This window comes from Argiope bruennichi, chromosome X2, assembly GCF_947563725.1.
Source record: "Argiope bruennichi chromosome X2, qqArgBrue1.1, whole genome shotgun sequence".
Classification (NCBI taxonomy): Eukaryota; Metazoa; Arthropoda; class Arachnida; order Araneae; family Araneidae; genus Argiope; species Argiope bruennichi.
The window spans coordinates 118347370-118365938 of NC_079163.1; the positions used below are offsets into that span (position 1 = coordinate 118347370).

General features: G+C 28.6%; 1 protein-coding gene across 1 annotated transcript in view; it reads right to left on the reverse strand.

Annotated features, from left to right (window-relative positions):
• LOC129961052 (uncharacterized) overlaps positions 1 to 18569 on the reverse strand; it is a 179818-nt gene that overhangs the window by 4807 nt on the left and 156442 nt on the right. Inside the window, exon 4 of the mRNA XM_056074855.1 lies at positions 9337 to 9487. Coding sequence (XP_055930830.1) covers positions 9337 to 9487 — 151 coding nt within the window. The remainder of the gene's footprint in view (positions 1 to 9336; positions 9488 to 18569) is intronic.

Here is an 18569-nt window from a genome sequence, read left to right on the forward strand (position 1 = left end):
AGTTGTTACAAAACAAAAGGTTTTTTCAAATCATTAATTTCTTTTCTCTAAAATTTTTTTGCATACATCTTACTTCCTTAAATGGTAGGATCTTAGGAGATGAAAAATACATGAATATGAAATTACTTACACGCTTTTTAAAATTTCCTAATTGGGATATTCACTACAATTCAAGATACTTTTTACTAGTAATGACTCAGCAGATTACTTGTAAAAAGTGCTCTCAGCACCATGAATAGATAAAGAATCTAGTATAAATTAGCACAGAAAACATACAATTATGATTTTTTTATATTTTTAAATCGTCTTTACTGATTCAGTTTAATGACAAACAGACACTGTTGAATAAATAAAATATGCTTTCAGAAAAAGTGCGATTAGCTTTGCAAGGACACTTAGACATTTATGTAATGCAAAGCGAAAAAAAAAAAAAAAAAAAAAAAAAAAAAGGAAGGAGAACCAGGGAGAAATTTCCATTTGATTTTTGAATGCATTCGTGTATTTTAAAGTAATTTCGTTGAGTAGAATCTTCAGTGAGGATATTTCTTTGAATAGTAAAATATCTTTTTATTGTTTTCTCATGGAGAATCTTTCTAATTTTTTATTTATTTATTGCTGCTTTTAAAATCAGATAATAAAGTCACTTGTATTAAAGCGTAAATTCATAATTCATTTAAACATAATACTACTGATTCACTTCATATTTATACTCGGCAAATAAAAAAAAACCATTTGAAATGATAGAAGCATCGAGATTTCCCTCCTTTATTTTTCATATAGTTTTATAAAGTTCATCGAAATATTTCATTGTTTTAAATTCAACCATTGAAGTCTTTTGTCAAAAATAAAATGAAAATAAAAAACGATATTAACTATATCACAATTTATTAGTTACAAATTTTCTTCAAAAAATAACATCCGTCCTCCTCTAGAGTATTAAGAATAAAATCGGAAATATTTGTAATAAATAAAATTATTCGGACGAAGAAAAAAACTCCAATTTATTACAAACAGCAATATCTCGTACATTTTAATATTGTATCGATATTTTTTGGGCGAAAAAAGGTGAACTATAAATTAGAAATTCAAACATAATCATAATTTACCTACAAAGATGGTTTGTTAAAAAATTATTTGATATTTGGTATATTATAGTCGAATTTTGCCTAAATTATGTTGAAGTTTTAAAATATTGTCCTGTTCGAAGCTTATGAAGGCTACTGGAAATTATTTTTAGCTGTATCCAGCAGAAACTAGTTTTATGACTGTTACTGTTTCCCGGCAAAGTTATAGTTATGGATGGAACGAAAGATTTACGGAGAATCTAAGCAGAAATATCCAACCTTGGAGCCACATTTGTTGACAAAAATGAAGGTTTTGGGAAATACAAGATTTATGGTCTTGTCTCTATTAATATCCAAGATCTGATGATTTCTCTAAGGATTTTCATGAGACTTCATACACTTTTGGTAAACTCTAAATATTCTAGAAATTCGAGGGAGTTAATTTCCCTGGAAATCTTTCTAATAAAGCTAGATGGTGAGCTATAGACGACGAGAGCATTTTCGAGTACTGTTACTCTTATTTAATTGGGAATTTCTGCCTGCTTGGGCTAATAATTTTAACAGGTACTGTTCATCGTACATTTTAACTGCGTTTCTACCACTTGTTCTGCATGGAAAAAGGCGTCGTTTTCCATTATCCAGGTTTTTGTGTCAAAATCATCTTGCACCCAAAGAAAAATATCCGTAATCCTATAAAAGCCTAAACGAAGTTGGTACCTGGGCAATTATCCTTCCAAACTTCCACACAATAAAACCATAATGATATCTGCACCATAGCAGAGAATTTATTGTAGGCCACACTTAAATACAACATGAATTTTCACAGATTGTAAATGTCATATTTTTACGTGAAGATTCTTCCAGCTATTCTGTAGAATACTTTGAACTGTTGTATACTGTTTTACTGATTTATATGGATTTAGCTCAATTAAAAAATGAACATTCGAAAAATATTAAGCAAGAAGTAAAATTTGACTATTATTTTTATTTTTAGAAATAAAAGAAATAAAAACGATGGAAAGCAATTTTTTTTTCTTTTTCTCAGAATATAGTAGAAACATGCGAATTGATCAAGTTAAAAAAGAAGGGACAAACTTTCCTTTAAATAACACATATTAACCCAAAGCAGAACCATTAGAGTCTTTTTAATATCAGATCTGCTGTATAAAATAATTCATGGCATGTAAAAATCAAATTATCGTAAGGGCTATGACGGCTTAAAATCACTGGCCTCAATCACTGGCCTGACAGGAGTGAATGATCACTTTCTAATGCGTGACCATATCCGATATCTAAACGTCGCACGCTTAGATGTATGAAAATTTAATGATTTTTTCGGTTGTGTAAGCTCTAATTTTTGTCTGTCACGTTTAATAAGTTGATTGCAGTTCTTGTGAACTTTTGTAAAGATAATTTTGCAAAGCGCTTTCAAATGGAAAAAGGCGGTGTTGCTTGAAAGTTTTAAACGAATTCTATTATCTATATCTCCATTAAATTCCCGGATAGAGCAGCAAATTATCTTCAAATGACGCGTTTTGTGTTATTAGCTGTCACTTACGCTCATTTATAAGTGCTTTTTCCCCTGACATTTTCATTTGATGCTGGAAATGCCATAAATTCTTCATATTCCTTTTCAAAAGTAATTTTAAATTATTTGCAAACGAATGTCTCCAAGAATTTCTTCCAAAATATTCAAATAATGCGTGGAAAACATTATATTCTGTGTCTTAAATTTAAATATAACAGATGCAAAAAACAATAATTGAAGAGTTGATTAATCTAAATTAATAATCTTTTTACACTACCGGGATGAAGATAATTTTTGCTCTGTGTTCTTTCAAACATATAAGCACAATTACCAAACGAACAAAGACATTCAAATGCACAAAATTTAATATAAATTAAATTTGGTACTTGGTTTAACATCAAAAAATAATTTCCTTATTAAATATTGGATCCATGTGATCAATGGAAAAGGTAAAAATTACTGATTCTATTTTCTTCACCACATAACATGAACTGAATAGAATAAGCACACGAAAATGTCGATGGGGAAACTAGAACACATTTTTACAAATACTATTTACTCACATTGTTCTACACATCACAACATGTTAAAAATTGGCTGTCATGATCTTAACATTTCGAGAAAATTAATTCAAATAAGCAGTAAAAGAAAACTACATTTAAATTCTGGGAGGCTTAAACAAGGGGATTTCACGAGTTCTGAAATACTCGCAACAGAGAATAAAAATAAAATACGTGCTCGAAACATCTTAACTATAAGCAACCAAACAGCAGGAAATATATTTATGCATTGCGTTCATATAACAGAGTACCATAAATGCTAAAATCGCATGAAAAGATTTCTGCAAGTTGACTTTCAATAGGTAACTGTTATGTCTTTTATATGTTATGATAAGGAAAGGAAGTTCAATGCATCTCAATAGAGATTTCAAAGGCATTAGTTTTAAACAAGAGTTTGGGAAGAACACAGAATTCGGCTTAAGTAATCTCGCTTCAAAAGTTATATTTTAACAAAAGGAGATTGAAATATTTGAACAATAGAGTAAAAATATTTGGGAAGTAGAATTCACATTCTGAAAATATTAGATTGAAGGATTTTCTTGGAGAATTATTAAAGCAAATTTATATGGAAAACTAGAATACGTAGATTTTAGCTAGTAAACTTGATGTCATTAAAATCTGCGTATATGTAAAATATAACATTTAAATTTGTGTAGTTTAGTTTAAATTCTTAAAAATACTTTATTTTAGTTTTAGTAGCTTTGTATAAATCATATGTGAAAATACGCATATATTGTGGTAAACAAGCATTGTGCTTTCTTTCATACTATACTAACTGGCACTCTTTTTCTTAAGTAGTGGAATATCTATAATTTAAATAAAGTTTCAGAATACTACATATTATAAACTTCACAAACTTCACTACTGCAACAAAATAGTTTCAGTAATTCATACCTTCAAACTAATTTATATGGGTAATTTTTATAATAAAAAAATTTTAAAAATAAATTAAAACTTTTAAATATACAAATTGCAATAATGAAAACAATAATGAGAATATCAAAACGATCATGATTTAGAATCAAAATAATTAAAAATGATTTCACAAAAATGTTTCTATACAAACAAAATTCGCAGTAAAGCATAATCTGCCTTTAACTTTAATTTTCTAAGGTGAATTTATCATCATCTTTTACATAGCATTGTTAAAGTACATGTAACATTGTAGTTATATTTAAATAATTCGCAAAAAAATAAAATAATTGAAATAAACAATTATGAATAAAACATTCATTTATATTTTGTAATCATTAGATGATAATTACTTATTCTTTTATATTAAAATATAAGCCGTTTTTTGTTAAATAGAATCTTGCAAACAATTTACTTGAATACTAATAAACTAAAAACAAATAAAACTGGTCTGTTGTTTTTAAGTATAAGCTTTCAAGCTTCTCACAGAAGCAAATTGAATTACAGAAAGAAAAATTCATTCTAATAACGATGTGTATTTGTAAAAAAATAGTTTTAAGTTGAAATATCCTTTGAATTTCGAATATATTATATTATAAAACGCAATTACTATATTTTTAAAAAATATAGCAATTACGTTTATATGATAAAAATAATATATGATTACTAATATCCTAAAGCACCTTAGTGAAAATGAGTTTTAAAATATATATATATATATATATATATATATATATATATATATATATATATAACATTTAAATTTCAAACAAAAATTAAATATTTAAACAATTAAATATATCTTACAGAATTATATCAAAAGAAAATCTTTAATTCAACATTATTTTGAATGTTGAAGTGTTACATCATGCACATTGAAAAATAATTCCATTAAAAATACCTAGGAATGCTTCATTATATCCAAGTTCAAATCCATCCAACTTCCTTAAAAATACACTGTGCAAATTACTCTTAAATGATATATTAAAAGCTTAATTTTACTGCTTAAGTTTGGAATCGTATATATTATTTGCTTTATCGATAGAACAAAATTTTAATATCTGTCTATTTAAAATTGAACGGAAACAGAAAGAAATTTGCAATATTTATTATATTTTCATTATTAATATGATAAATTACATTGCCATTGCCTTATTCTTCATCATTTGAGAAAATCTATTAAACCTCAACAAAATATTTCCCAAATTATATCTAATAATACATTGACTTTAGAAACTCAAACTATCCTGGATTTCCTATATCACAATCAAAGCAGGATTTTTCAAATTGAGTAATAATTTATCCTAGTTTGTCAAGCACTGTTAAAAGTGGACAGTATCTTGCAAGTGTCAGAAAAACAAAAACAAAAAGAACTCTATCTAGCCTATTGTTCCTGATCATGGACCTTAGACTGAGCCACTGCATATAATTATTTTTCTGTTCATTTATTTTTTCATTTATTGACTTATTATTATTTTTCATTAGTTTATTTATATTTTTCTATTTGCTTTTATTTTTTTCTGTTTTCAAAGTTTAAATAGCCTATTTTTGGTAAAATCTATTATTTACTAATTATGTTTCAATGATATTGTTGCTGTGGAATATTATGTAGGCTCTTCTGGTTGAGCCATTTAGACCTCCATTTTTTCTTTTCATGACTGTTCCTTTTTTTGTTTGTTTGTTCCGTTTTTTTTTCTTTTTTCTTTGGCTGATTTTAGTTTCTTTTGCATTTAATAGACAAGCATATAAAAGATTTTTTTGAATAGCTGGTCCTCTAATAGTTATTTAAATTCTATTTTTTTATTTTAATTATGAGCTTTTTACCGGTGTAACGCCACTTTTGGCACACACCTAATCATCACCATAATGCATCAGAATAGAAAATGATTCTGTATATTGTGCCAGTTGTACAGCTGGATTACTCTGGTTTAATTTAAGTTAACATAAATCAAATTTTTAGGCTTAAATCGAATTTTGAATTATATGCCTTTACTTATAAATAAAATTTATTTTCATAATCGTTTTGTTCACAAATCCTCATATAAGATTTAGATTTCCTAAATTAGCACATAATTTTTTTTTAAAAATAAATTCAATTTCATTGATAAATTTCACCAATTTATTATGTAAACATTCCTCGCTTTATATCTTAAAAAGCTTAAAATAATAAATTGTAAAACGAAAAGTATTGCTTTTATGGATTAATCTAAACTTTGCTTAAGACCATGAGATATTTTCAGCAGCAACTGCAAGCACTATGCTTTTTCTTCTCTGCTAGAATTCAGAGGTGAATAATTAAGCTGGAACAGGGTATCATTACTATCACAAACTATATAAAAAAATAAAAATGAATTAACCTAAAGAGTTTCATAGCCTTTTCTGTTAATAAGATAAGTTGTGAATTTTTATGTTGCGTTAGAATATTTTTTTTATTTCTGCTTTGTAATTCTTTCAAACAATTTGGCTAGTTTGATAATAAAAAGATTAATACTCTTTAGATCTTAAAACTAATAATTTGAAATTTTGATAAAGTTTCATTAAATAAAGAATATAATCCTTTAATTGACATTAATTATATTTTTTTTACTTCACTTTTTTCTATAAGTGTCTTTCTTTTGAATTCTTCGCTGATTTTCAATTTTAAAGTCAATTTATTGTCTTTTGCTTCAAAAAGTCAGTAGCTTTTGTAAATTTCTATTATATCCATAGTTTATTACAATTGTAAATTAGCAGCAAATATGCTGTAATTGTACCCTCAGGCCATTGAAACAACTTTTGAGATTTTATAAGCATTAATAATTCACAGAACAATAAATAATTTCGATACTTAAGATAGAATTAAAAGAAATTTTTAAAACAAAAGTTAATTCAGTATATAAATTATATTGATTAATGATTTAAGTGCATATCATGCAATTTTGTCGACACGAAACAATTCTGGCAGTAAGATTGTTAATATTTCTTTTCAAAACATAACTCAGTAATTGTTTGAGTAATTTAACAGTTTAAAGATGTCTTAATATAATTGAGAGGAAAATAAAAGATATTTTATCAAATGGTTTCTTTATCTTCATGTTTTGCAAACATTTTAAAAGAAAATTCCTTTTGCATGTTAGGAAAAATTATTAAAATGCAATACGCGATACAATGTAAAGTGCATTATATATATTGAAGAAAGAAAACGATTAGCTGTTTAAAGAAGCAAACATTAAATAATGTTTAAAACACTTTTAATTGATGCTTTAATTTGAGTAACATTATCCAAAACTTTTAATGCTAATTTTATTTCTTCTTATAAAGCAGAGTTTTGACATATTTCCAAACAGTTTATCATAATATTTTCACCAAACAAAATTTAAAACAGTATTAAAGCATTACAGATAATTTTCAAATAAAGCCTAGTACAAAGAAGAGGAAATGATTACAGCTAAATCATCGTCTCAAAAGGAGTGTTAAATTAATTTATCCATGCATGCAAAACAATATCTAAAATTGCTTCTTAAAGAATAAATCAACAGTTAAGTAGATTAGAGAAGTTTCTTAATTAAGGAGAATCGACCTTATTTCTTAGTAGGGAAGGTTTAGCTTCGAATGAGTATTTAAGCTCATAACCATGTTCTGAAATGTATGTTTTTGAAATATGAAAGTAGATCCAGAGTTCATTATGTAGCAGTTTAAGCAGTAATTTAACCTGTGATATGAGACTTTATGCCCTCTGTGGAAATTAAATGTGCTAAAATTATGCACAATGACAGCTGAAATTGTGCCATCAAATCGATAATTTTTAGGGAGTCATCTGAATTTTCCTTTTAGTTCTTTTCGGTTTGAGAATTTTGTATCTTTCGAAAATAAAACAAAGCTCATTTGCTCAAAAGCACATGAAAAGGCATTCAAAATGTAATTAACGAAGACTACAAAGATATTGATGGAAAAGTCATGTGTCTTGAAATAATGTCAAAAGTAATGTAGAGACTAATACTTTTTGCAGGAAAAATATAGTTATGTTAATTGTTATAGTTATATGTGAAAATTACATTAGTAGTTATAGTTAATGTTAAGAAAGCTTTAATGCGGTTTTAGAATTTTTTTTTTTTTTTTAAGTTTTGATTAGTAATTATTTTCTTACTGTCGATATCAAATACTTAAAAGCAAATATTGTTTTAATGAGATTTTCCAGATCAAATTACTTATTTTTTTCAAAATTTGTATATTTGGTTTGACTACGGGAAAAAATATTTGGCATTTCACCTATATTATTTCTCATTGGTATTAAAATCTTTATAAGATAGAATTGTTAAAAAAATCGATTTCTTTTTAGTGCTATACTTTCAATCTGTAAAATATATTCTCTCTTCACCAAAAATGGAAATCAAGACTTAGTACTTTGCTTCACGCACAAACTGGAACGACCGACCGATACGCATCATAAGAACAGATTCTATGACCCATGTTACATAGATCCTATTACGGCATGCCCCATAGCAACTGACCCACACAGTATAAGTCATCGAAACAGGGACCGTTAACTTGCACCCTTACTGAATATGCCGCCAACAGTATCAAGAACCGTAGTCTACTTTAAAATTGCAAGGAACTCAGAAAAATCATTGAAGCGTTATTTCTCATTCATATTTTATATAATCTTTTTTTATTTTTCGTTTTTCCAAAAGTTATATGAAGCCTTGTTTGATTACGGCTATATTGTCTTAATAACCACTGTGATGTCTTGATCATGGTGTATTCAATTCAACATTGTGCACTAGAACTTTATTTAATGTGAGAAGGGAAAAGATACTGCATTATTTTCACAATCTTTAAAAGACAATGACTGCTGCTATTCTATAAATAGCATTTTGCACGATTTATGTTTGCTTTCTGATTGATTAGCACTTCGAGGTTTTGTTGAACAGTGCCAATTCCAACCAAACAGAAGTTAAAGTATTTCTCTCTGATTTTCAGAAGTTCATTAACTTATTTTCATTGATAATAATTAAAGTAAATTTCACAATTTTATAATTATTTAAACATACACTCGAAATCTGTAAATAAATGAAGCATATTTCAAAATTATATCTTGAGAGTGGGGAGAACGTGAATTAAAAAAAAATTGCGATAATAACATATGATTTGCAACAAAATTAAAATGACTGCAAGAAGTCATTCTAAATTATCGATACAACAACAATAAATACATTAATATTACAAATTTCCAGGCAGTTTTTATTGCGAACAAAATAATATAAGGGATTGCATTTTGTAAATATTAACTTACCAGCAATGCAATTTTAGTCCATAGTTGACATTGACCGAATTCGTATCATCTGGGTTCCCTCCATGATTATTAGCCAACTTTTTGTATTGGTTCGCGCATTTCCTTTCGTCCGTAGAAACATTTTTCAGGCAAGGAGCGTATCGAAGATAATCTGCAGGGGAGACAGTTAAATAGTCAGAAACTCAGATTTAAATGAAAAGTACTGTACAATATATTCGATTAAAGAAAGGTCCTCTCATATTTAAATAACTTTTATCAATATTAAAACTATCATGTATTAATCTTTTGTTAACTAACTCATTGATCGCGATTTTACCAATATTTAAATATTCTATTCAGTGTGTATGCGTTATTATTATGATTAATTTGCTGAAACTATGTGTTGGGTTATTACAAATTTCATGAGTTTGATGTTTAAAAATTTGTAAATACATACCCAATTACACATCAATGATTCAAGTAAACTAATCAGTGATTTTCTATAGCAGTTGGGGAAAATAAAATAAATATTTGTCTATTTTATCGGGAGTCAAGATATGAAATCTGCTTTTTCCAGACAAAATTTATTTCTGCAAAATTTTACTGACAATGGAAGTGTCATGATATTAGAATGGAACATATTTTCAAAAAAAAAAAAAAGCCTATTGATTGGTTTGTGATTTATGATTTAAACAATTGTATTGGATGTTAAATGTATTTTGATTTGCGCTGTTGCAAAATAAAACATGATTTGCACTTATGGTTTAATTTCTGTTATAATTAAAAGTAGGTATTCCATAGAAGGATTAAACAATGGAAAAGAAGCAATCTATTTTCTCATCAAATGTTTGAAAGAATTGAAACTGAAAGCAAATGTGCAGTTCAAAATTGAAGCGAATGATTACTGATGAATAACATAGCAATACCTCTCAAAAAAGGATTCAACAATAAAGAAGGAGCATTTTGAACCAGAAAATCTCATTGAAAAGAGAATCAATTAATCTGATAACAATGAATTCTATAAATATATGATCTGTGAAAGTTAAATTTCACATATTTTTGATAGTACAAATAACCATCTCCCTGAAACTTTCTCGTATTCTACCTTATAAAAGTGTTATCTCCCTCCCCTGACATAAAATCTATGATTTTGGAAATCTGTGGCACCATGAGTGATGACATTTTTATTTTCAGATCTTTGCACAAGAACACTTTCTACTACTTGAAAAAATCGAATATGCATTTTGAGCGCTTTTTTTTCGACCTATTGAAATCAAATTCGATACTGAAATTGTAGTAACAAGACATATCCCATAACATATTTCATTCGTCAAAGATGTAGTGTTTTTGAGTCATCGAGTTTACATACATGAAGGAGAATGTACATACCAACAGGTGGTCAATCCTTTGATGAATGTATTCCCAAATTTGACAAAAATCTACACATTGGATGCTAAATATGTGTATCAAATTTCATTTATCCAATTTATTGCGACTTTGGATTATTCAGTTCATATGCATTCTAGACTATAAGCTGACTGACGGTCAAGGTTTTGACAGATTTAGTTGAAAGTTGTGAAACAATCTTCTCTTTGATGCTGAAACTGTTCATTATATTTTCTTTATCTAAGTTGATTGGGTTGTGAATTTACATGCAAGCGTATGCGCAGATAGAAGTACCGTCAGTTTTAGATGGATTTACTCCAACATTTGATTCAGAATTTGTGCACCAAATTTTACTCATTCAGCAATTTAAGTTTTGTAGTTATTGGTTACCGTGATCCCTTATACAAGGATAGTCAGAGAGAAGGATTTCTTTTGAAGGGATTTCGTACAAAGTTTGATAGAAATCTGCAAATGTGGTTATACAGCATACCAAACGTTATCAGTCTAGCTCAATGCATTTATGAGTCGTGTTCACAGACATTCAGGCATTCCAAAAATGTGTTTTTTTCAGATTCAAGGGGTCTGAAACGGGGATATTCGTCTCGAATTTAAACTTTTTGACGAGTACGATATTTCTTTTTCGTATAGCTCGTATAAGAGAAGGTAAAAATCAAAATATTAAAAATTATATTGTATTTTTTAGAAAAAATAACCTATAATTTTTAACAAAAAAATTGGTGGCCAAAATATTAAGCCGACGACAATAACGTAAATCGGAGTAATTCTAAGCAAACTGAAATTTCCTTCCCACATATATTTTAAATTTTTAATGATTGTCTAGGAATTTCTTTTCTTATGATACTAGTTTTGTAGTACCTTCGCGATAAATTTATTTTTCTTTACCTTTTCATACTTTTTTCTTTTCAATTATTTCCCTTTACCTTTTTCATATTTCTTTCCTTTCATTTATTTTCTTTTATCTTTTTCATATTTCTTTCTGGTCGCTACATTTTTCCTTAAAAATTATGTATTGCATTTTATTACATTAGTAAAAGCCTGTTTTAAAAAACTTTTTTGCTTTTATTGACTTTCCTAAATGTTCCTTCATCCTAAATGTTCTCCCATATTCATTATTATAAAATTACAGATCTTGAAATCATTTTTTTCTGATACTCGCTACCAGATGGGGCTTTGCTTATGAAATGAAAAAAATCTACAAACCAATCAATCAATTAAATTCACAAATATCAAAATATTGAATTGTTTTTGGAAACGCAAAACTGCAAAAAATTCCAGAACTATAGTATATTAAGAAAACGAATTATATATTATTACAAGAAATATATTACATTCCATTTTTACAATAATGAAAGAAGTTAAATTAAAATGGAGCTTCTTGAAAATAATAATAATTATAAAAAAACGATTTCCCATTCGGAATTACATAATACGGTATTTTCTCATAGTATAAAGATTTTAAACATTTTCAAATTAGCGATGCCATTGATAGAAGATTTGCTATTATGAAACTTTCATCATTTTTCTTTGGAGAACGTAATTATTAAAATACTTCTTTCTTAGGACGAATAAAATAAATCAAATTAAGTAATGATTTCTAAAATAATAGACGTCTTTTGCTTTAACGTATCTAGTGTTTTTTTCAAAATATGTTTATTGATAAGGATAATTGAATTTAAGAAATACAGTTTTTAAAATGATGTGGGTAAAATTTTGAAAACAATTTGTGCGACAAATTTTCGATCTTTTTAAAGAAGGCACAAGGTGCTATGATTTTCGGTGAATTAAGATGAGAAAAATCTATAAAAGCAATTTATAAAAGTGTTTTTTTTTATTAATGTGCTAAACAGTATAGTTTTTTTATTTTAATTATGCTCTAATATTTGTTTAGAATGTATAATTTATCTTGATATATATTATTGAATATTAAAATTCATTTCAATCGTATTAATCGATGAAATGATAAATGATGTTTGAAAATATTAAAATAATGTATTGCCATCGAGAACACCCATTTCGAAATTTCAGCACTCAAGGAAGTAAGTAGAAAATTGATTACAAGCATGAAACAAGACAACTGAAATAAAAAGACTTTAAGAATAGATTAGAAACTTTACAAAATTTACTACTTAAGAACATTTAACAAGTCTGAAGGAAGGATTTTAGTTTTTCAGGGAAGAGCATAGTTGTGGTTGAGAAATAAACAGAGTTAAAATAATGCTCTTTACCATCAAACATCATTAATTATATTAACTCATTTCTGAGAAGTTTCAGTATCTCCTCATTATCAAACTGATAAGATATTTACCATGTAAAGAAAAGAGAAATGGAATGCAATATTCAATAAAAGTAAGAATAATATATATTTCGCTTATATCCATTGTTTTACCATTAGATATGCTTCTCATTTATTGAATCTCATTCTGACATTGTTTGCATTATATTATCCAGCAGATGTTTGGAATCTAATTGAGAAATGTCACTTTCCTTTAGGAAGAGGAAATGACGGGATCACTTATTAATCAAATTCTTTATTCTTCATACTTAGATGTTTAGCATATTTATTGTACTCTCTGATTCACTTTATTATTGTTACAATTATTATCTTTCAAAGCATGATCAATTAATCTAGTAAGTAAATAGTTGAAAGATAGATGCATTCTATTATGTAACGAAAAGTGAAATATTTTGTGGGAAGGCACAAAAACCTTTCAGACGGGTAGCACGTTTATATAATATTAAAGAAGATAGAATGGTTTTGCCTATTTCAAGCTTTAGTATTAACGCCTTGCGTTCTTTATGGAAGTGTATAACATTTATTTAGATAAATCTTCATATTATACTTGAACATTGTTAAGGGAATTGGGGCATTGTCGGCAGTAGAATTGTTGAAATTTGAGCTGGGAATAAAACGGATTTTTTCCTCATGTAAATATCATAACAGATTTAAATTTTAATATATACATAGAAAAAAATTAACTGTTTAAAAATAATAAAACAACATGAAAATAGTTGCTTTTTAAACCATTTATTTTTAAATAGCAAATTGAAAATATTTTATGATGCGGTAACCTTAAAGCTAATAACTACAAATCGGTAAGCCCAGAAAAATCATTCTGCATAAAATTACTCCAAAATTATTAGTATAATATATAAATATATGTTCAATAATTCGATTAGACTTATTTTCATTTTAAAGTATAGAAAATAAGATTTAAAGATGTCGAATGTCCTGTAACCTAAATATTTGAAAAATGCATGGCATTTTTCAATATATATAGCCTCTTCAAATTATATTGCTGCCCATAAATAAATAAAAATATATTTAAAAATGCCTAATATCTGTAAATACTACAATATAATATTTCAAGCTAATACAATAAGGATAATTTCAGATATGTAGATTGAAATTTGAAAGAAAAAGCAAGTCTTGAGAAAAAGGCAAATGACTGTATCTTTTCATTATAGGGATCTTGACAATTATATTTTTTAAAAAGTAATTTATGAGATTCTAACTTTTCAAACAGACATGTGATATGATTTCCGTAATCAATGAAATACAATGTATATTATAAAGCTAAAAATTGAAAACTAATTTTTTGAGAGTACAAACAATTCTAATTACTTTAAACTATCTTATAAGGGATACTGTTATAACATCAGGATCACAGAACTCGATGTCAATATATAACCACACTGCCTACACTTCCCCGCCTAATTAAAGGCATTCGGATTAAATTGGAATGACCGGACCGCCACGATAGCATAGGTAGAAACTACGGTTGAGTCCTAAGGGCTATCACCGGCCACGGTAAAACCCTTCCCGCAGGGAACACGTCTCGTCATCGATAGGAGATAGCCGACTCTCTCCATTTCTATAACCACCAGGGTGGCGAGAAACAACCACCAAACGGGAAACTTTTAATTCTCATTCCTGAGGGACTCCCCAGGTGGAGGGTGTCAACGAGTAAGAAAAGTCAGCATTCAGAAGAGCTCCGAAATCAGAAAAAATTTCGTTTTTATATTGCAGTTCACATAAATAATTTTATATGTCCCCAATTAATAAGTACTGTTTATTCTCGGATTCGAAAACCGTCCATACTTTTGTGCATGAGACAGGAGGCTTTATTTCACACAAAAAAAGGGGAGTGAGAGGAAAGATGAAAGGAGATGTTTGTATTTAGCATTAGGGTGAATTTAGACGGTTCGCAGAATTAGGAGGCGTAATAATTGCTCATGTTGCTATGTACCACCCTTTAAACAAGTACAGTCTTCGGAAAGTGCTAAACTTGGGAATCTGAATAAATAGCTTCTTAAGATATCTTCTTTTTTACTTTGTCTAGTCTCATTGCATTTCAAATTACGGAAGTTATTCATTCATAAAAAACACCAAATCTTTCAATTTTTTCTTTTTCGTATAATGTTTGAAATCTGCCTGAAATGTTAAGAGGGTGAGCTATTAAAAGTTTGAAATCAGATGTGATATGCTTTATCATGCACATTTTACACAGATTCTACTCTGCATGAATAGCTTTTGCTTCTGGAACGTTTATCTCGAATATCCCTTTGTGGTGGCTGTATTGTGATCGCATATCTGATATTTGAGTGCCAGTTCTTTGAAAAACCTATATTGGTTGCAGTATTAATGTCTATAAAATCTGTCATGATTCAAATATTTTCCCATTGATGTGTTAGTGAACCTTATCAAAGCTGTTAAAGTTGAGATATAATCTTATAATCTGATCGTGGCTGAAAATTAAGTGATTGACTTTCATTAGATCTTAAGTTGTCACGAAATGGTTGATTATTTAAACAATATATTAATTATTCTTTACTTATAATGTTACTATTCTTTTTCTTTAATTAGCCCGAAGCTTACAAAAAAAAAACATGATATTAAAAAATCGATCTAAGAAATTTAACGAATTTTCACATCTTACACTTTTTGGATTCGGAAAGCACGATTTTTGAAAAGATGTTTGTCTTGAACATAATAATTCAAAAACAGAAAAATCTGAAAAATAAAATAAAATTCAATATTTTATATTTGCATTCAAAGTGCAGATCTATATCAAATTTTAGAAGAAATCATTCAAAAGTAGGTATTTTTGTTCGTCCGAGTGCGCGTAACCATTGTAACACATCAATGAAAAATGTGGCATATTACCGTGACACAAATATTATGGATCTGCATCCAATTTTGGATTGCTTTGATTGGATGATACATGACCAAGAAATCAAGACCTATGCATAAATAAAATGCTATATACTGTAGAAGCAAGACCAAAATTCGAAGAAGAAATGGAGTTATTTTATTCTAATTTCTTTTTATCCGTTTTATATTTTACAAATAAAGGGCTGCTATGTCTAAGTCTTGCTAAAGTCTTGGCTTCGGAAACAAAATGTATCAGTGTCAAACCCCAAGTTCATAGGAGAACTGTCGTGCAGACGGTCTGTGACATATTAAATCTCCTATAATCAAATGCCCTCTTGTTGATGTGGTGAGGAAGATTTTATTTCGGGTAGGTCAGATTGGATTGGAATTTTATGGCGTAAAAACTAGATATGACCATTTGGAGTTATCTGATTTTCAAAATTCGGTTTGTTCACTTAAAACATAATTTATTATTGAAAAGAATGCCAGCTGATTTTTGCTCCATAAAAATCTAATCTAGTCCATATCCGTCCAAATTTCTGAAATGGGGGCGGGTGTCGGTTCAGGTGCTATCATAACCCTCTGACAACAATTAAAAAGTAACGAAGTTCGTCAGATAAAATAACACTACTGTTATTTCGAAACGAGACGTTATTGTATAGTAAACTAAAAGACTAACAAATGTAATTAGTAAAATTTTCTCTTTTAAATTAAAAATAAGATGTAATATTGCAAAGGAGATAAAATCTTTTTTTAAATCATTAAATGATTACTAACAAATCCTTCTCAAAATTCTACGTTTCCGTCGCCTTTTTCAGCCACCTATTTTTTCTCCTACAACGATCGGCGAAGAGATAAAAGAGAAATAAAATACAGAGTAGCGAAAGAGTATGTGAAGCAAAATATTTTCTCTGTGGACTTTCTGGACCCAACGCCTTACTTTTCCACTGCACTCTATTATTCGCTTCGCATAGGATAAAAAGTCAACCAAAACAACCGAAATCGGAAGAAAGAGGATGTTGTAGCAGCAAATGTATTAGCCTGACAACACGATCCGGCAGTTGTCATCGTGCAGCATAAAAATTCATAGACCATATGTGTGCGTAACTAGGTGGGACGGTGAATTTTATTCAAAATGTTGCCGGACGCGGACGAGTTTAGTGTCGCTTGTCCGATCTCCATTCCCTGCACGTTTCGTAAAATGCAGCGCATTAGCCCCAATTCTCCATTGTACAGTGTGATGCCAAGTGTCCAGCCCAAGCGAAAGCTTGTTCATCATTTCTGCAATTATTATGCACAGCAATGCGACGATCTTTCTAGTCGCCGACGTGACTACAATGCTGGGGGTTGGCGGGACAAAGAAATCAAGATTTTTTATATATATATTGGGCTACAAGATTTTATTTATTTATCTTATTCTGAAAAGATTTGAAAAGGCTGGGTTAAAAAAATCAGTCAACGACAACAAGAACTAAGATTTGTTAAAAAGCAAAAAAGACTTAAATATTTTTCGTTATTTGCAGGATGGAAAAGACGCTTTGAAGACTTCAATATTCTAATCAGATTGAAGATAGCAGTCATATCATACAACGTCCGTGTTTTAAAAATGGGCTGAAAGGAATGTCACCGAAAATGTTCCTTAATGTTCATTGAATTATTCCGCAAGCGTTTCTGAGCTCTTCCGATTTGTGACGCCATTTATCACTAAAAAAGGCGTAGCATATGCATTATATGCATCTGATAAAAAGAGTATTGAAACATAAGTTAATAAATAAGGTACAAAAGTATTGAAATGAGTGTCATCACATGATTTCTTCTTGTACATTTTTGATGACTGGTACGATATAATTTGACAAAAATGTATCCTGCCAGAACTATTCACAACCTCGATATTCTTTTGCAAGTATTGGTTTGGGATTGTGCATGTGAATTTCATCCTTAGTTTATAACTTGAACTGAAATTTATTAAAGAAACGTGAAAAATTCTTATTTATTGTGAGGTTAAGATGGTTTGCAATATTATAAAAATCCGGTGCAAACTTTGTTAAGAACCATACAGAACGATTTCCAATTTGGAATTATATCGTATGGCATTCGAATGACTTCATAAGTTATTTTAGCTTTTTAGACGTCCTCTTTAAGCGAGAAAAAAATAGCTAATTCTCTTTTCATTCTTAGATCGCAAGTATATTTATATATATAATAGTAAAAAAATCGTTATGAAATATGGTTTAACAAACAAGAAAAAATATAAAAAGATATAAAATTTTATGCGCATTTTTGAATATTGGTGATGTATAATTATAAAATATGGTTTAATGTCAAAATTTTTAACGAACGATATTCTTAATTGCGGATTCATTTGGGGTCATGTGAAAGAATATGATATTTTATGCAAGAATTCATTGAATTAGATGGCTCTGTAAGAGCTAGAAGACGAATTTCTGGTACCGACAACTGTTGAATAACCAGAATTCTTCATCGGCGAGTCAGTTTGGGAAAATAACATTTAATTATGGAAAATCCCGGATTAATGACAACTGTTGAATAATTCATAACTTTAAAGGGAAGTGTAAAGAAAAACAAACCTTAGTTTGGGGAAAAATGACTCGGATTAGTTGAATCTAAAATTCTATCTATTCTATCGACAATTGTTAAATAGCCCATGCTCTTCAATAGGGAGTCATAAGGGTCC